The 20661-nt window shown below is 40.7% G+C and overlaps 1 protein-coding gene across 3 annotated transcripts in view; it reads left to right on the forward strand.

The window, feature by feature from the left end:
• The window catches only part of zbbx (zinc finger, B-box domain containing), a 155989-nt gene that overhangs the window by 72240 nt on the left and 63088 nt on the right, over positions 1 to 20661 (forward strand). For all 3 annotated transcript variants that reach the window (XM_072254587.1, XM_072254589.1, XM_072254588.1), the window contains 5 exons: positions 7590 to 7710; positions 8797 to 8906; positions 11375 to 11484; positions 13176 to 13255; positions 15282 to 15451. In XM_072254587.1, the coding sequence (XP_072110688.1) occupies positions 7590 to 7710; positions 8797 to 8906; positions 11375 to 11484; positions 13176 to 13255; positions 15282 to 15451 (591 nt within the window). The remainder of the gene's footprint in view (positions 1 to 7589; positions 7711 to 8796; positions 8907 to 11374; positions 11485 to 13175; positions 13256 to 15281; positions 15452 to 20661) is intronic.

The following is a 20661-nucleotide window of genomic DNA, read 5'->3' on the forward strand; positions in this document are numbered from 1 at the left end:
TTGAGCATCTGCAAATTTTCTCTTGTTTACGCCACACTATCACACTGAATTGGGAATAATATGCTGGTATTGATTGAGGATTGGTTAACTGATAGAAATCACAGATTAGGAATAAACAAGTTTTTTTCAAGTTAGGACGCTGTGGTCAGTGGTGTTCTGCAGCGTTAATGCTAGAGTCACAGCAGTTCACAATCTGTATCAATGATTTGGATGAGGGTACCAAGTGTAATATATCTAGGTTTCCTGATGATACAAAAGTAGGTAGTACTCTAGGATCTTGAGAGGCTTCAGTGGATGTCATCAGGCTAACTGAATAGATGATGAGGACATAGTAGATGGAATATTATGCAGGAAAGTGCAAGGTCTATGATAGAAAAGATAGGAAAGTGGAGATTCTTTAAAAATGGAGAGAAATTGAATTGTGTTGGATTGTAAAATTCATAGATCTTGAAGCCTTATTCGTGAATCATTGAAACTCAAGTTGCAAATTCAGCAAGCAGTTAGGTAGGAAAATGACACACTGGGCCTTATTGCAAGAGGATTTAAGTGAAAGAGTGAAGATGCCTTGCTCCAATTACATCAAGTTCAGGTGAGACAGCATTAGAATATTATGGACATGTCTGATCTCCCTACCTTGAAAAGATATACTTGTGATAAAGTGAATGTAATGAAAGTGCAAATTTCTGGGATGGCAGGTTTATCTGAATAAGGGAGTTAGGCATTCTCCATTTTTTTCCTACTGGCTGTATAGTTTCCATACAGAATTGTGCTTATAAGGTGCATCTTCATGCTCAGAACAGCCACAGGATCTACGTAGATGGACAAAAATGTGGGACCTTCCAAAGAAGGCAGAAACTGGGAAACTTTTTAGTTAGGGTGAAGAGGAAATATCTAGATGAGATCATTCGTACTTCAGGCAGTTGTTCACACGCATCTTTAGTGCTATGTTTTCACATAATATTATAGCTTCGGTTTTCAAGATCTGATGTAAACTGTTATTGTGAAATAAGTAGTTAACCTGTTTGCAAATTGAACAAAATATGGTTTTTATGATATTTCCTTGATGACCACTGCAATCCAGTGATTATTTTTGGTGTTTTTATTGCTCTATAAATTTGATTCATCCAAAATGTACACATTCTACAGTATTTTTGCTGTGCTTGCTGACCTACATTACTTCCTAGTGAAGGATTGCTTCAATTTAAAAATTCTGACCCTACGTTTTAAATCCCTAAAATGCCTTGCCCCCTCATCACTCAGCAATTTGCTCCAGTCTCAAAACCATTCAAGATCATTTATTTTCTTCAATTTTAACTGATCATTGTCAAATTTAATTACACTGAAGTTGACATCGATCTTTCAGCATTAAAATCCTAAGCTCTGGTGTCTCCTCTCTAAAAACTTTGTGCCTCTCCACCTCAATATTTTTAATTGAAGATCCTTTGAATCTTAATGTATTTCCCTTGGACATCTATCTTAATATTTTTCAGGAATAAAATTCTATATCAATCAAAATTGTTTGTGTTCAATTGCAAGATAGGCTGTCCTGTGCGGAGGCAGATTGTTATTAATATGACTAAAGAAATACCATTCAGTAGGTCAGTGCCTTCTATCTAATAATATTAAAAACACATTTTTATATTTATCTAATTTGGATCATACATTTTTAGACAAAACTAAGCTGTAAAGAATCAAATTGTGATAAATATAGGAATAATTTTTAAGTAACAATGTTAAAATAATAAGAATTACATAATATTTAACCTTGGTTTCTATTGTAATAACTGACTTTTTTTAATGGATTCCCCTGTGTAAGTTCTTGGAAATTAGAGTATGTTAGCAACCTTTGAGAAGTTTAGCAGTGGAACATATTTGAACATGAGTGATTAGCTGTCTGGAAGTTCTACATTTGCACCAAGAACTGGAAATCTCACTCAATAAAATCTAGGCCATTGTTTTAATACATTGATAACAGAATTTGTTGCAAGTTGGAAGTCTTACTTCTTTTGCAGTGGTATATCTGTCAGTAGTTTGTTGTTATTTTAAAATACCTGATTGAGAACCTACCATTAATTATCCTTCCAATAATTTGAAATAATCCATATTGTAGAAATACACTTTTTGTCCTTGAAATGACGGATGTTATCGGGAAATGCCCAGGAGCTGGGATTATGGAAATATTACATGATTAAAGCCGCACAGTATTTCTCTGAGCTGTAGGTGGTATTTGAAAACTGTCAGTTGTCATATATATTGATTTGGTTGTCTTAGCTATATAAAAATAAGAAGCATGCTGTTCTGCTTGCCTCTTAATTAGATTTTTTGCATTCACCACTAGAGAATAAAATGGTGCAATTGTGTATGACCTTAATTTTATGCTTACAGTAGTCCTTGAACCTTACAGAATAATCTAGTAGTGCAGTACAGAACTTGAGCATTTTGTCCTTCATGTCAATCGTGTGGTTATTCAACTGATCTCATGCTTCAGGTATAACAATTAAGCTGAAAATCACAAGTATTGTATTTAGTGTCTGCTTAAAACTTTAGTAGAACTTATTGGACAAGAATTTGCTTTTGTCATTTTCCTAACCAATGTGACTAGGAACTGATGAATAGGTGAGGGCTGAGAAGGATTTTGAGTTAGTGTCAAATCAGGCTACCTTTGCAATGTGCGGAATAAGAAATTGATAAAACACCATTGAATTCATAGGAAGGCACATGGGAGTTGCTGTTTATTTGTGTAAGGGGGTTTCTTTTTTTATGTCACTGCGTAGTCTAATTAAAATGGCTTCTTTGTTATGCTATAATTGAAAGGGCTTCTTTGTTATGTTAACTGGCATGGTTTGTTGCCTCCCGGGAGCCAGGGTCCGGGATGTCTCTGACCGGGTGCACGACATCCTGGTACGTGAGGGAAAGCAACCAGAAGTCGTGATACATGTTGGGACCAACGACATAGGCAGGAAGAGGGATGAGGTCCTGAAGTGTGAGTTTCGGGAATTAGGCAGAAGGCTGAAGAACAGGACCCCAAGGGTGACGTTCTCAGGATTGCTGCCAGTGCTACGTGACAGAGATGGTAAGATTTGGAGGAGATGGCAGTTGAATGCGTGGCTGAGGAGTTGGTGCAGGGAGCAGGGTTTTAGATTTTTAGATCATTGGGATCTCTTCTGGGGAAGGTGGGGCCTGTACAGATTGGATGGGTTGCACCAGAACTCGAGGGGGAGCAATATCCTTGCAGGTAGGTTTGCTAGCATGGTTCGGGAGGGTTTAAACTAATTTGCGAGGGGGATGGGACCCAGAGCGATAGAGCAGTGAAAGAAGTGCATGGAGTAAAGCCAGATCTAACATACAGAGAGGCTTTGAGGAAAGAGAAGCAGAATAAATGGTGTAAAGGTAGTAAGGCAGAAGGGCTGAGGTGTGTGTACCTCAATACAAGAAGCATCAGGAACAAAGGTGATGAACTGAGAGCTTGGATACATACATGGAATTATGATGTAGTGGCCATTACAGAGACTTGGCTGGCACCAGGGCAGGAATGGATTCTCAATATTCCTGGATTTCAGTGCTTTAAAAGGGATAGAGAGGGCAGAAAAAGGGGAGGAGGGGTGGCATTACTGGTCAGGGATACTATTACAGCTACAGAAAGGGTGGGTAATGTAGCAGGATCCTCTTTTGAGTCAATATGGGTGGAAGTTAGGAACAGGAAGGGAGCAGTTACTCTACTGGGGGTATTCTATAGGCCCCCTGGTAGCAGCAGAGATACAGAGGAGCAGATTGGGAGGCAGATTTTGGAAAGGTGCAAAAATAACAGGGTTGTTATCATGGGTGACTTTAACTTCCCTAATATTGATTGGCACCTGATTAGTTCCAAGGGTTTAGATGGGGCAGAATTTGTTAAGTGTTTCCAGGATGGATTCCTGTCACAGTATGTGGACAGGCCGACCAGGGGGAATGCCATACTAGATCTAGTACTAGGTAATGAACCGGGTCAGGTCACAGATCTCTCAGTGGGTGAGCATCTGGGAGACAGTGACCACCGCTCCCTGGCCTTTATAATTATCATTGAAAAGGATAGAATCAAAGAGGACAGGAAAATTTTTAATTGGGGAAAGGCAAATTATGAGGCTATAAGGCTAGAACTTGCGGGTGTGAATTGGGATGATGTTCTTGCAGGGAAATGTACTATGGACATGTGGTCGATGTTTAGAGATCTCTTGCGGGATGTAAGGGATAAATTTGTCCCGGTGAGGAAGATAAAGAATGGTAGGGTCAAGGAACCATGGGTGACAAGTGAGGTGGAAAATCTAGTCAGGAGGAAGAAGGCAGCATACATGAGGTTTAGGAAGCAAGGATCAGATGGTTCTATTGAGGAATATAGGGAAGCAAGAAAGGAGCTTAAGAAGGGGCTGAGAAGAGCAAGAAGGGGGCATGAGAAGGCCTTGGCGAGTAGGGTAAAGGAAAACCCCAAGGCATTCTTCAATTATGTGAAGAAAAAAAGGATGACAGGAGTGAAGGTAGGACTGATTAGAGATAAAGGTGGGAAGATGTGCCTGGAGGCTGTGGAAGTGAGTGAGATCCTCAATGAATACTTCTCTTCAGTATTCACCAATGAGAGGGAACTTGATGATGGTGAGGACAATATGAGTGAGGTTGATGTTCTGGAGCATGCTGATATTAAGGGAGAGGAGGTGTTGGAGTTGTTAAAATACATAGGACAGATAAGTCCCCGGGGCCTAACGGAATATTCCCCAGGCTGCTCCACGAGGTGAGAGAAGAGATTGCTGAGCCTCTGGCTAGGATCTTTATGTCCTCGTTGTCCACGGGAATGGTACCGGAGGATTGGAGGGAGGCGAATGTTGTTCCCTTGTTCAAAAAAGATAGTAGGGATAGTCCGGGTAATTATAGACCAGTGAGCCTTACGTCTGTGGTGGGAAAGCTGTTGGAAAAGATTCTTAGAGATAGGATCTATAGGCATTTAGAGAATCATGGTCTGATCAGGGACAGTCAACATGGCTTTGTGAAGGGCAGATCATGTCTAACAAGCCTGATAGAGTTCTTTGAGGAGGTGACCAGGTATATAGATGAGGGTAATGCAGTGGATGTGATCTATATGGATTTTAGTAAGGCATTTGACAAGGTTCCACACGGTAGGCTTATTCAGAAAGTTAGAAGGCATGGGATCCAGGGAAGTTTGGCCAGGTGGATTCAGAATTGGCTTGCCTGCAGAAGGCAGAGGGTGGTGGTGGAGGGAGTACATTCAGATTGGAGGATTGTGACTAGTGGTGTCCCACAAGGATCTGTTCTGGGACCTCTACTTTTCGTGATTTTTATTAATGACCTGGATGTTGGGGTAGAAGGGTGGGTTGGCAAGTTTGCAGATGACACAAAGGTTGGTGGTGTTGTAGATAGTGTAGAGGATTGTCAAAGGTTGCAGAGAGACATTGATAGGATGCAGAAGTGGGCTGAGAAGTGGTAGATGGAGTTCAACTTGGAGAAGTGTGAGGTGGTACACTTTGGAAGGACAAACTCCAAGGCAGAGTACAAAGTAAATGGCAGGATACTTGGTAGTGTGGAGGAGCAGAGGGATCTCGGGGTACATGTCCACAGATCCCTGAAAGTTGCCTCACAGGTGGATAGGGTAGTTAAGAAAGCTTATGGGGTGTTAGCTTTCATAAGTCGAGGGATAGAGTTTAAGAGTCGCGATGTAATGATGCAGCTCGATAAAACTCTGGTTAGGCCACACTTGGAGTATTGTGTCCAGTTCTGGTCACCTCGCTCTGGGAAGGATGTGGAAACATTGGAAAGGGTACAGAGGAGACTTACCAGGATACTGCCTGGTTTAGAAAGTATGCATTATGATCAGAGATTAAGGGAGCTAGGGCTTTACTCTTTGGAGACAAGGAGGATGAGAGGAGACATGATAGAGGTATACAAGATAATAAGAGGAATAGATAGAGTGGATAGCCAGCGCCTCTTCCCCAGGGCACCACTGCTCAATACAAGAGGACATGGCTTTAAGGTAAGGGGTGGGAAGTTCAAGGGGGATATTAGAGGAAGGTTTTTTACTCAGAGAGTGGTTGGTGTGTGGAATGCAGTGCCTGAGTCAGTGGTGGAGGCAGATACACTAGTGAAGTTTAAGAGACTACTAGACAGGTATATGGAGGAATCTAAGGTGGGCGCTTATATGGGAGGCAGGGTTTGAGGGTCGGCACAACATTGTGGGCCGAAGGGCCTGTACTGTGCTGTACTATTCTATGTTCTATGTTCTAACTGCTAGGAAAGTCCTTCCCGCTAGCAGTTTGTTGAATCACGTTACTGAAAGAAGATGTTATGAACCAATTGAGATAGTTGTTACGTTTTTGGTGTATCTGTAAGATATTATATGCGCGGGTTTCGGGGGAGAAAGTGGGAGAGAGAGACAGAGGATGGACCAGGTGCCGTGAGTCCGCTAACGGGGTCGGACCCCGAGCGGGGTATTTGGTGAGGAGAGGAGACCGAAATGGACTCGTGTGGAGCGTCTGGTCGACCACCGTTGTTGGTCCCAGGCAGCCGGTCGAAGTGGTCCGAGGGGTCGCAGGGTGAAGAAGAAGGGTCCTGAGCTCCAACTGTTTGTGCACGAAGAGATTGAACTTTGATAAGTGTGGCACCTTTTATTTTCCTTTTATATTTTATTCTCTATTAATTATATAGTTCGAGTAATATCTATAAACTGTAAAACATTTAATCGTGTCCAGTGTATTGTCTGTTATTTGGGCGGGATGGGGTACATCACACAGCATCCACACAAACTTATTACCCAGTTTGGCGGGGCCGAGGGCTGTTTCCCTAGACGACAGGGAGCCGAGCGACCCTGAGGGTGGCCAGGTGGGCTACATTTGGAACATTAGCTGTAAAATAACTTACAATTTGTGTCAATTCACAATTCTCTGAGTATGAATTACTTCAGCGCCACTTAAGATTAAATTATCTTATTCAGTGATCTTAATTCCGTCACAATTTAAATGAAAATCAAAATTACAATTAAGTTATCATTATAAACTCAACCTGCTCTGAAGTTTACTTTTCTGGAACACACTTTAATAGTACCCTTCTATAAAAGTTCAGGTGACGTTGATTGTCTGTTGAACTGAGATGTGTTTGAAATTTCATCTTGAGCTATATTTGGATGGAACCAACATGACAAATGCCAGTTAAATGTCCTTATCTAACCTGTTAGTCTGGTTTCAATTCCTGCTCCTCCTGATCCCATATCATACCGAAGAGATATTTATGTATATTTAAATATTAAAATTAGCTACAAAACTTAATGTTTTGCTAGCAGACCTGCTAAAATGCTGTCTGGATTGGGAGTTCTATTTAATTTTGGTATTGCCTCAATTCATAAAACTCTGATGCTACTTTTAGCACCTTTTCCTCTTGTTCTATAATTATACCCCAACTCTCTATAAACAGGGATTCAAAACTGAAACCAAAAGAATGTATGGATTAAGTATTTGCACAAATTTAGTGAGCTATTGCACAGATCACACTTCTCATTTATAAGTAAATTTTTCCAAAAAGCTGACAACTTTTTTGTGGATAATCTTTGTCAGTTTCCATAGGTGTATCACAAACAGAAGACAACCTTCAAAATTCAAAAATAGTAAAAGAAATTGTGTTTAAAGATCACAATATAACCTATCTGGAGAGGTTGCTACTGAAGAAGCATAAAAGGTACCTTCATTTTGTCTATCCTGATTTTTCAAATGCTTTTATTTTTTGTTTACTGTTGGAAGCAACTTCAGGGAAATGGGTGGGAAGTGATTTGGTGAAGTTGCACAGTAGAACTCTAACTAGAAGTAGAAAGTAGGAATTCCCAGTTTGCTAGTTCCAAGTGATCTAGAGCTGCTTATGTTCCTCATTGACTACTGTACCGGTGGGTTGACTTTAACTGAAAATGAAGCCATTAAACTGAACAAAAATCATTTGATGATTATTTTAAGTGATTCTACTATGAAAATTTTGTACTTACATGGATATCTTCTGCTTTAAACAAACCCAGAAAAAGAACAAAATAGGAATAGGAGTAGGGCACTCAGTCCCTCAAGCCTGCCTCTTCATTCAGTATGATTATGGCTAATCTATTCCAAGCCTCAGCTCCTAACTTCTGTGGCAGAACCCCATGGCCCTCAATCCCCCAGTCTTACAAAAACATATCTAATTTATAGAGAGCATGAGTTCATAAGGGGTGTGGAAAATGAGTCCAGTGAATTTAGAGTGCAGGAAATAGTACCCATTGTGTTAAATTGAGAGGATGGGGGTGGTGGTGGGGGCACTGGGGAGAAGCCATCACCCTGGTGTGTAAAAGGGAGTTTGTGAATGAGGGTCTACTCAGTGACAGGAGCCTGGGAATCTACACCTAGTGAGTCAGAGGCCAAACCGCTGAGATATCTCAACAATTGGGAAGCAGTTTATCAGTGTTTACAGTAGATAATTGGGACTTTAAAAAATTTGAAAATTGAATCTGGAGGGTGGAAACTCGCTTTATTTGGTGTTCATGCTGTGGGATGGGCTGATCAATTCCTGATTAATTGGGTGGGTGGCCTATTAATAATATTGAATGGAGAGTCTTGTGCTCAAGTTATCAGATGTTAGAGTGAAATCAAATTAATTTTGTAATGAGCTTAATTGGCAAATGCTGAAACTTATCTGATGTGTAGGCTGATTTCAAGAAAGCTCTATCTCTGAAGCAAGCTTTTAATATGTATATTTATATAATATATAGATGCTCAATTAAAACAATTGTTTCTTGCCTTTTAGAACTCCGGAACAATCATTTCCAGTTGAAGTAATGGATGACCTGGGTACTTTTATGTGCTCACCCGATGAAGAGAAGAATGAGCAAAAAGATGAAGAACTTTTACTGACAGGCTAGTATTGTCACCAGGCTTCATAGCTAAAGACCCTTGGTTTTTCACAAACTTGTTCCAGGTTTGATCTGCCTGAATTTTTGGCAGCACTGACAGAAAGCTCAGATTTATCAGTAGAGATCAAATGCTGTTCAAGGCAGTGGTCAAGTATAAAAGATAGGTATCACCTATCTTAACAGAAGTGGACAATTTTCCATCTGTATTGAGTATATTATGTCAATTTTCTTTATAGTCTACTGAATGCATCTGCCGTAGAAGCACTGGAACAGCATAGTTCTGAGGCACAAGTCTACAGCCAGCATACTGTCGTGGCTTTTGTTCAGAATACAGAAAGCTTAACTGTACTTTGATATCCCTTGTAGTGAATCAAATTGGCTGAATAATGACTCCTGTGATGTTGGGAATCTTGTGGGAGACTTAACACTTCTGTATGAGGATGGTTGTGCATTTCACCCATGTGCTGGGCTCCAGAAATGTTCACGTTGGGGATGTGTTTGGGTTTTCTGATTTAGTCAGTTTAATTGTTTACTGGAATCCATACCTTGTTGTGGCAGGATTACAGCACTTTGAAAAGGTCTGTTGATTGAAGGATTACTTCAATCCTGTAATCCTTGTTAGTAAGTGAGCATGTAGAATCATAAAGTCATAAGCATATAAACAAGCTGTTTAGTCCACTGTGTCATCACCAACTATCAAACATCCACTAACACTAATCCTATTTTATTCTTTCCACTTTCCCATCAATTCCCCTCAGGTTCTGTCATTCATATACACATTAGGATAATTCACAGTGGCCAGTTCACAGTTAACCTATAAATCCACATGTGATTGGGAAGTGGGACGAAATCAAAGCACCTGGCAGAAACCCACATGATCACAAGGAGAACATGCAAACTCCACCCGTACATCACCAGAGTTCAGGATCACATATAGGTTGCTGTAGCAACTCAACTAGCTGCGCCACTGTGTGGTCCGGAATTGTATAGTCGCCAGTTGCACCTTATTTATTGGTTCCTGGGAATACTTTATTCCAAAATTTGCTGTACAAATCCTTTACATTTATTAATATTAATTGGAAGTTCAATGAAAATATGTTATATCAAAAGATAAGCAATTTATTCACTGGAATAATCCACCATCTCCAAAAATATGCTCCTCATTATTTTAAATTACACCAGTCAATTCCTTGTTAAATGAAACAAAATAAGAGGAAATTTTCAGAACATTTAGAACCTAAAGTTTTATGTACCCAAAAGTATTAGCTTTTGAATGCTTAGGCCCAAAAAAATGAGATCAATTAACAGAATCAAATGCTTGTGATTGATATACCATGAGAATATGGTGGCCTCCAATTTAAAACTTGCACAGTAGTACACAATTTTTCTGCGGTATGGATTTGATTCACTCTAGAGCACATCTGAGTACTACTTATGCAAATATCATCACTGATTAACTGGACAACTCACACTCATTCCTAAATCACACTTCATTCATTTGTGCACAAGAGAACAGCCCAACCCCTGTCACAACCTTCTCTGAAGTTTGAACAAAGAAATGCCATTTTTATACAGAAATTGACCAGTTAGATACAGATGTTGATCCAATGGAAAATTTGTGCACTTCTGAATCCCTTCATTTGTATATTTAAATCCCAGTCATCATATATATTTCAGGTTTCAATAACTAATCTACATGTTAAGGGCGAATAATACTTGAGAATTAATAAGATAATAAATAAGATATTCAGAAATGCTGTACAGAGGTGAGCTAGATTTTCAAGGGTCACATCTCTGACAAAGATATTGTTGTCAGTTCGTCATCATGACTCTTGCCATTCTGAACTTCCACACTTAGAAAAAGCTGTACAAGAGGAAGTCCAACACTCAAGCTGTACAGTGCCTACACTTTGTTCTGTCAGTACACCACTTTAACCCTTGCTTTGCTGCCACTTCCATATAAACAGGCAAATCCTGATCTGCTACCTGTTGTGAGTGTAGCTCTGACATGGAACTCCTATGGTGTCCAACAGGGCCATACCAACCTCTTTCAGTTAATTGTTAATTTAAATGTATTGAATTGTTTGAAGTGTTTTCAAGAGTTCTGATTTAGTATTTCCAATTCTTATAACAACTTAATTATTAAAATATTTAATTATATATATTTATATAATATTTTTATAATATTGTGAATTTAAATTACATTAAACATCTTTTGCTAGGCATTAAGCCCATGAATGTGGCTTAGGCTGTAAAAGACATTCACAATTTGTGTGCGCCTAATTTAATATAAAAGATTGCAGGCACACAAGTCACGCAGAGGGAAAAAGTCTATTCAAAATTCCACAAAGCTTTCTGTAGTTTTTGGCCGATTTGCAGTGGGGAGGAAAAATAAAATCAAGTGAAAACTCTTGAGTGAAATTTTGAGTCAGCTTAACAGGTATGAATAAGTTGGTTCTCTTTTTTTTTCAGCTGAAGAGATTGAAGAACATGAAAACTATGTTGCCCTTTTTAAAGTTGATGAACTATCTGAAGATGTAGAGCAAGTACATCCAGTTTTGAGGTTTTCTGAAGTGGATGATGTGAGTATGTTTATTCCAAACAAGTTAAGTAGTTAAATGCCTAGAAATGCGAGCGCAGAAGCAAATAAATAGGGATCCTTTCTTTGCAAGATCTCAAAGTGAAGATTAGATTTGTATTTTTAAACTGTGAGGAATTTGGTTGAAATTATTTGGGAGCTCTGTGCAGTAAAAGTTGTAGAAATGGAACTCTTACATCAAATTAAATAACAATGATAAATACCGGTCATTATAAGGTCCTTACCTGATATGTTGGATAATAATTTCTATTTATCAATGGATCTCTCAACAGTTATATTATGTGTGTAACTACTATGAGGATTCAACAGTGTGGCCATTTTATTTACATATTGAAATATGAACATATAATAATTTGAATAATACAGAGTGCTTTAAATACTAGGTGCACCATATATATTTGTTCATTTGCAATGAAGGGATATAACACAGTTGATAAATTAGCTGCATAAAATTACGAGATAATAGAGGTTCTTGTGTAAAGAGTTGGGAGAGGGGTAACCAGTTCAGGAGGGGAAATTTGATAGATAGATTATTCTTAAAGTAGATTTATTTCAAAAAACAGTAATCCAATTACATTACAAAGCATAGGTACCTTGCATTCTTGTCCCTAATCAAAAGATGCCTCTTCCCCCATGTATTTCTGAACCACTTTCTTCCTTGAAGTATGTGCTAAACCCTGATTGACTTGGTACTTGAAGTTATTCTGGAAGGTAATGCCTTCCAATAGTGAGGTGATGGGTGGTGGGATGAGTAATATCCTGTATGCTATGAAGATAAGAGGGATTATTAAGAAATAAAACCATTGCAAGTCTTCTAAGATAACAGAAGGAATAGAAGCTGACATAGGCCATACAGCTCTTCAAGGCTTTTCTGTCATTCAATTAAATCATGGTTGTATCTGTGTCTTGTCTGCTTTATTGCTCAATCATTATATTTTCTGATTACTGTAGCATTCAAAAATCTATCACACCTAGCCTTGAATAGATGTTGTGACTGAGCACTCAGGGCCTTCTGAGGTAAGATTTCCAGAGACGGATGACCACCTATGTGAAGACTTTCTCCTTATGCCATTTCCAAGTTTCCAACATCATAGTACCTTAGCTCTAGCCTCTGCAAGTAGAGGAATAGAGAAAGCAGTGCATTGACTCCTAAGCTCTCAATCTCTTTAATATGGCATTTTAAAGACCAAAAACATTTACTAATTAGTCTATTGGCACTGATTTCTGTTTTTTTTTCTTATGAAATTACTTAACATTAAAATGTCACAATTTTGATATCACTCTTAGGACCACATTCCCTTATAGCTACACCATACCCCACATTCCCAGATTTTGTTTCTACTTGATGTATTGCTACCCTGTAATATTTTGCACCATCATTCCATCAGCAAAGCAATATTCCTTGTCTTCCATTCAATTACTTTTTCTCCTTCACTTTTCCTTCCTCTGCACTTTAAAACCTATTAATTTTTAGTATCTCTGGTCTCCAGTCTAGAGTAATCGATTTGAAATGTTTTATTTCCCTCCTCTTCCTATAGATGTCATTTGACTGCAAAATACTTGCAGCATTTTCTGCTTCTAAATGCATTCCTGATTCAGTACAGCCATGTTAAAACAGTGATGGAAGTTACAGAAGTTTAGGTGAATGAACAAATCATGTTTCTTTTAAATTAGGCTGCAGATGAAATAATCGAAGAATCTTTCAATTATTTGGTTGAAGAAGCAGAGTACAGCGGAGAAGAAAATAGTCCAAGGTAATACAATATTGTTTGTGAATTACCTTGGTATAAGTCTAAAGAAACCTTCAGATATATGGCACTTTGCACAAGAAAATACTTGGAGTAAGCCTTGAAAATTAAAGAAAGGAGAAAATGACTTTAAGATGTAATAAGCTTTCATGATTTCCATCAACCATAGAGTTGCATTTTTTCCAGAAATTATAAATCTCTTTTACACATAATCTATGTTTCGTTTCTGTATCAGTCATTCTCAAAGTATTTTTAATTTTTATTATGCCACTGTTGCAGTTCCCATTTAATGATTAATGTAAATTTTATTTGTCAACTGAATGGATTTGGTTTTAACATGAAATTTGAAATAGGGGAGAGCAATTCAAATAAAAATTTTGATGGTGCTACTTTCTCATACTTTATATTCCACTGTACAGTTCAGTAGCCTGTGGTCATTTCTTTTCTCTTCCTGTCCCACTATCAGAAAATCTTTGTGATTCTGTCTTTACTAATTTTTAATCCATTCTAAATAGCAATTATTTTCCTTGCCAACCTTCTCTCCTAATATTATCCAACTTTCTGGCCTTGTTTCCAGTTGCAAAGAGTAAATGCTGACTACACTTTGCAACTAGATGGCAGATTGCGATGCCTGCTTTTTAAATTGTGAAAATCAATGTGAAGATATCAAACTTAGCATCAGTGTAAGGAAATATCCAATGGATAATTTAAATGGTAAAATAACAATTTATTGTTTTTATTTAATTGATTTTTCTTCAGAAGGGATGTAAAAATTCAAATGTCTTATTTCCCATCAGGATTCAAACTAAATCCAACTTGAAATATTCTTTCAGGATGCAAAGTTTATCACTGTAGATATTTCATTTGTATGTAACATTAAAATTAAGTATCAACTACGTGTATTTGATGAAATAATAATTATTAGATTCATTTCACTGTGGCAAGTATTTAACAGAATGTCACCTTTGTGCTAGTGGAACAGTTGTATAGCCTTGTATAGACACAGAAATATTCAAAGGGGAAAATAAGATGAATGTTATATATGAAAATTCAAGTATTTTTAAGTTTAAATTGTGTACTTTAATGATAAGTGAACTGGTATTGTTGACAAGTAAGCATTCTGTTGAGAAACTGGACCACATCTTCAAAAGCAACCTTCGCAACAGAACCTTGCATGCTTATCTGACTTGTACTACTGGGAACAGCTTCTCAGATTCTGGATCAGGTGTGAGGTGGTGCAGTACCCTGCCATCTCCTGGTAAAACTAGAGCATGTAATAAAATTGGCGGTCAACTGTGCTCTGTAAATATTCTTTATACTGTTGACCTATCTTTTGGTGCTCTGAAGCAAGCTGAATTCCTTTGCCAGTTGCCTGGAGGCTTGTGATCCTATATTTTATCTATTTTTTCTTTATCTTCACTGACTTCTTGCACATTTGCATAATCGGTCTTGGTAAAGCTCCAGTTCATAGGTCCTTACTCCATTACATTTGACTAGTATACAATTTCACCCTCATGCTAGTTGAAACTTGAACCTGACTTTATGACTTTATGATTACAAGATAACCATAAAAGTTCAGTTCAAACTATGCACTGCATTTCAATTTCTTAGGGTCTGTCAACAGCCACATTGTATTAATAGCAGAACTGTGAAAATTCTGTGCTTTCTTTTAAAACTTTGGTTATGTTCAGATTTTTTGTATATGGTTATTGAAAACTTTTGGCAAAAAGTTCTTCTGTTTAACTAGCTGGATTGGTAAGGATCCATTGGCTTTGGATATTGAGAATCATAAACAATTGAAGACAGAGGGTGGTGAATATACGGAATAGACAACATCTAGATAATCAATTAAACATTTTAATATTTTTTGCTTTGTACTTATAGATAAAATTGTAGTACCTATTTAAAAATATTTATGATTGAAGCTGCTGGTATAAGCTTCATAAATGTATTTACAATGTCCTGCTAACATCAATGGAAAATATTCCTAATACTAAAAAATAAAACTTAATATTGTTTTGTGATTTTCCAGAACTAATAGAAGCTTATCTGACCTGGTAAGCTCATCAGTGCAACAAGATATCACTATATCAAGAAATACTGATACTTCACCAGCTCACGACTCAAATCAAAATGGTTCATCAGATCTTAGTTGTACTTATAATGTAGAAAGGGAAGATAAACTGTTATTTCCTGACGCAGGTACGGAAAATGATGAAGGTACAACATTTCTACTTTTTCTCATACTTATGAACCAGGAAACTGGACAGTCACCCTTCACTTCTTTCACCAAACAGGAATTTGAATATTTATAATTATCTTCACAATATTTTCTAACCTACTGCTCAGTTTCAGGTAGGAGTAGCCGTTACTCGTCGCGAGATGCGGGAGCCTAAAACAGGCACAACTGCAAATTGTCAGTTAAAAAATGATTGGGCAATCAGGCAATTGTCAAGGGCTAAGTTTAAGTGGAGTGTGCATTGTGGGAATGGCCAGAATGTGACTGGACAGTGTTGGAGTGAGGAACTGAGGGTTTGGTTAGAAGAGGTGAAGAGGGTTAAGGTCTCTTTCTTTCTATTATTGCACAGGTAGAACAGTGGGGATAGAAGCCAGGGCAGTAGAGTGCTCCTCTTGCAGGATGTGAGCAGTCAGGAAGACCTCCAGTGTGTCTGAGACTACACCTGCAAGAAGTACATCTGGCTGACACTCCTTACAGACTATGCTAGAGAACTGGAGCTGGAGCTAAATGATTGACAGAAATTTCAGGGAGACAGTTACTCCTTACGTTTCAGGATGCAGGTAACTGTCAGGAAAAGTGGAAGAGGCTTGACCCGAAAGCAGAGCAGCAGAAATGATTCAGTGATGAATGATAACTTCAACAATAGACATTGAAAATAACAAGCCACAAGGGGCCAAAAAACCGAGAAAGAACAGATACTAAACACCACAGGCAACAAGGTAGCTGATGTCTAGGAGAAACTTGTTGAGGCTGGCTAGTTCAGTGGGTGAACAAGGACTGTGGATGAGAGCTAGCTTTAAATAGGTTGCAGGTAATGAGTTGGAAACGAGTGGCAGGTGACTCCTATTAGCCGGATGGAGACTGGGTGCAGGCCCCCTTCCTATGGCTGACGTCCGACAGCTCAGGATGATCTAGATGGGTCTGGTGGAACTCCTTGATGAGTGATGAATCCAAGATGAATCTGGACCCTTTCCAGTCAACCAGATACTGCACACCCTGTCCACGATGACAGAAATCCATCAACTGGTGAACCATATACACTGGGCCATCTTTCAGCTTTCTAAGTTCCAGATGTGCAGGCTCAGGTGGGTTGAGTGGTCTGTAGAGAATGGGCTTGAGGTAGGACATGTGGAAGGTAGGTGTGATCTTGAGGTACCCTGGCAGCTGGAGACAGTAAGTGACCCGATGGATGTGATGGGTAATCTTGAAGGGACCAATGAACTGAGGTGAGAGCTTGCAGGAGTCGGGGTGCAGAGGCAAATCTCGCGTTGACAGCCAGACATGGACCCCCTTTAAAGCATTCCGTGCCCTCTTCTAAACATTCTGGCAGTGGTGAATCAGGGCTCTGGAATATTGGGCATCCACTATTGCCTTCTCCACGGGGAACAATGGGAGTTGATAGATATGAAGCACTTCAAATGGTGACATACCTGTTGCAGAGGAGGCGTGCAGATTGAGGCACAGTTCAGCCCAGAACGGATACTTCTTCCATGTGTAACGGTTGGAGGCGGTGAAGCATCAGAAACTTCTCCACTTGCTGATTGGTTCTTTCTGACTGACCTTGGACTGCAGATAATAGCCAGAGAACAAACTCACTGAGGTATGAACGAGAGAGCAAAAGGCTCACCAGATGCGGGACACGAATTGTGGGCTCTGGTCTGACACAATGTCCTGAGGGAAACCACGGAGGTGAACTGCATGTTGGAGAACCAGGCCCGCAGTCTCAGTGGCTGACAGAAGTTTGGGGAGGGCAATGAAGTGGGCTGCCTTGAAGATCCGTCTACGCTTAAATTGATCACCATGGCCCCGCTGGAAAGTGTTCAACCCATGATAAGATCCATGGGCATCCAGGGGTCAGTAGGGCCAGAGGGTCATAGGTTGGAGGAATTGGACTGGGTTCATTGAGGGCAGGCAGCAATGAAATGACGTGATCTGCAATCATGGTGGGCCATCAGAACCAGTGTCGCAAAATGAATGTCGTGCACTCTCCCCTCGCCAACTCCCTCTCCCCCGCCAACCCCCTCCCCCCAGATGGCCAGATAGGGATGAGGAGTGGGCCCACAGAGAGCATAGCCACTGGCACTTACATGTGGTTGTCAGTTGTGTGGGCTACAGCAGGTTTGTGCTGTAGGGCCTGGCAGATCTGGTTCCCAAGATCCCAGATGATCAAGGTGAAGATCTGCGAGGGTGGAATGATGGGCTGAGGGTCAACCTCCATTTCAGCTGGGTCGAACTGTCATTTCAGGGCATTGCCTTAGTGTTCTTGGAGCCAGGTCAATAGGAGATGGTTAAGTTGAATTGCTTGAAGACGAGGGCCCAGTGAGTCTAACGTGGATTGAGTTGGTGGGTCTGTTGTATCGATATGAGGTTCTGGTGATCAGTCCAGATCAGGAAGGGCTTGGTGTTTCCCATCAGCCAATGTCTCTTTTCCTCCAAGACCCATTTAATAGCAAGTAGCTTCCTGTCTCCTATTCCTTAATGGTGCTGTGTAGAGTTAAACTTGGTGAGAAGGTACGAGGGGGTGTCTGCCTATCTGGTTCTTGCTGGGAGGGGATGGCCCTAATGTCCACCTCTACCACAAAAAGTCCAGAAATGTTTGGATGGTGGAGAATCGGAGCGGTGGTGAAGTGTCTCTTGAGCTCCTCGGAAGTGTGGTCCGTGGCAGCAGACCAGGTTACCCATTAAATAGGTGATTTGGTGAGGGAGGTTCCTGAAGAAATGGTGGTAGAAGTTGGAGAAGTGTAAGAAGTGCTGCAGATGTTTGAGGGAGTGCGATTGGAGCCATTCAACAAAGGTGCACAATTTCATTGGGCCCATGGTTATGCCTTGGGTGAACGGACATAGTCCAAGAAAGACATTACTGGGGTGTGGAATTGGCATTTCTCTAATTTGCAGTACAATTGGTTTTTGAAGACATGCTAAATGACTGAATGGACATGACAGATGTGGTCTTGGAGTCCTAGGCAAAAGGATGCCATTGAGTTAGACAAACACATAAGTCCTTATGTAGCATGTCTCATAGGATCTTGTTAATGAAGGCGTGGAAAACAGCTGGACTGTTGGAAAGTCCAAGTATTAGTAGTGGCCAGTGGGTGGGTGTCTATGGTAGTTAATGTAGGGGTGGAGACCCTCATCTTTCTTTTTGACAAAGGCGAATCCTGCACCGGTGGGGACTGGCATGGTTGAAGGAAGCCATGCTGTAGTGCTTTGCTGATGTTGTCATTTATGGCTTGGGTCTCAGTAGGAGGGAGAACGGATAACCTCGAGGAGGGGTGGTGCCTGGGAAGAGGTTGATCGCGCAGCCATGTGGTCTGTGATGTGGCAGTGTGCTGGCTTCCCTTTGGAACTGAAGGCGATGGCTAAGTTGTGGTTTTCCTGTTGGATTTTGATGAGACCAAGGGTTTCCTTCATCTCCGTGGACTTACAGGATGAAGCCATCTGAGCTTGCAGGCAGATGGGTCCCCAACTCAGCGGTGAACCAGGTAAAGTGAGGGTAATGAGTGAAGAACCAGGGGTAACCCAAGATGAGAGGAATATTGGATGTGTTGATAAGGAGAAATTGGATAGACTTGGTGTTCTCTGATGCTCATGTGTGTAGACTGTGTGTGTGCTCTGACCATTCCAGACCGCAAGGATGTCTGTCGAGGGCAGTAACGCAGAAGGGGTGAGAAATACAGTAGGCTCAGCAGGGAGTCTAAGCTGCGCATACAGAATCCGGTCCAGAAAGTTGCATTCTGCATTGGAATCCCCCAGAGCGTACGGCTGTCAGAGTGTGGAGGAGGACAAAGAGAGTGAGCTGGGCTGTGGAACAAGGGACCATGGGGAGCTTACCAGATGGAAGGCCTCTTGTCTCTACTTGGAGGTGCTATTTCCTGGACATGGTGGGCATTTGATGAGTGGGTGATTGGTTGCTCTGCAGTAAACGCACAAGTTGTCGATGCAAATGCTCTTGGGGGATTAAGGGAGTTCTCCTTAACTGCATAGGTTCTGGAAGCATTGCTGATGAGAGTTCTGCAGGTTGAAATGGTTCTGGGAATAGAACTGGGGTTCTGGCTGGTGATCTGGAGAGTTGTTCCATAAGACACTTGTCAATATGGAAGGCTAGAGTGATGAGGCTTTTGAGGTTGATGAGCATCCCCGGGTAGACAGTTCATCTTCCAAGCACCCTGTGTGGCTGTGATAGTAATGGGCCAGCAATGCTTCCACATTCCAGCCACAGTCTGCCGTGAGGATCCAGAATTTCACAGTGTATTCCTGCACCAAGTGTGAGACTTGACGCAGGTAAGGTATCTGATTCACTGCCTCCCTTACGTTTCCTGGATGGACCACCAAGATGGCTCCGCCTACTGCAGCTCTGTTATGAGCTCCATTCCAAATTGACAGTATACTACTAATTTCTACAATTTTCTTTGCACTTTCTGTTCAAGTAGCTGATGGTTATATCAGATACGATAGACTGATCCTTCTGAACATCTGAGAGACAGCATTTACCCATTTTGCGCTGCCTTTCCTACACTAGGAACCCCTGCTTGCGCAATATATGGAAGACTCATCTCTTACATCGCCAGTACCTTGGAAGAAGCACCGGAGGCAAGGGAGAAGGGCCTTTTTAGCACCTTTGAATTCCAGGTTTCCAGCACCTGGAATACCTGGTGCTGCTGTGCAGACCCTACTAGCTGCATAGGGAGTTCACGTTTGTTATCATCACAGCGGTGTACATTCAGCCACGGGCTAATACTGTCCTGGCTCTCAAGGAACTGTATGAAACCAACAATATGCTGGCCACTGCACACCCGGAGGCTGCCTTCATCGTCGCTGGTGACTTTAATCGAGCGTCGCTGACGAAAGTCTCTCCAAAGTTTTGTCAGCACATCCAGGTGAGCAGTCGTGGAGATAATATACTTGACCACTGCTACATTCCCTTCCGCAAAGCTTATAAAGCTCTCCTTCACCCTGCTCTAGAAAAGCAGCTACGATCTGTATAAAGCTATCAAGGCTGCGAAACAACAATACAGGGACAAGATTGAGTCAAGATTCACAACGAATAGCACATGTGACTTGTGGCGAGGGTTGCATTCCATCGCAGACTTCAAAGCCAAATGTAGTGGTGCCGTCAACATCACGACCTTTCTCCTAGATGAGCTCAATCGCTTTTACACTCAGTCTGATGTCA

This window comes from Mobula birostris, chromosome 4 (assembly GCF_030028105.1).
Source record: "Mobula birostris isolate sMobBir1 chromosome 4, sMobBir1.hap1, whole genome shotgun sequence".
Classification (NCBI taxonomy): domain Eukaryota; kingdom Metazoa; phylum Chordata; class Chondrichthyes; order Myliobatiformes; family Myliobatidae; genus Mobula; species Mobula birostris.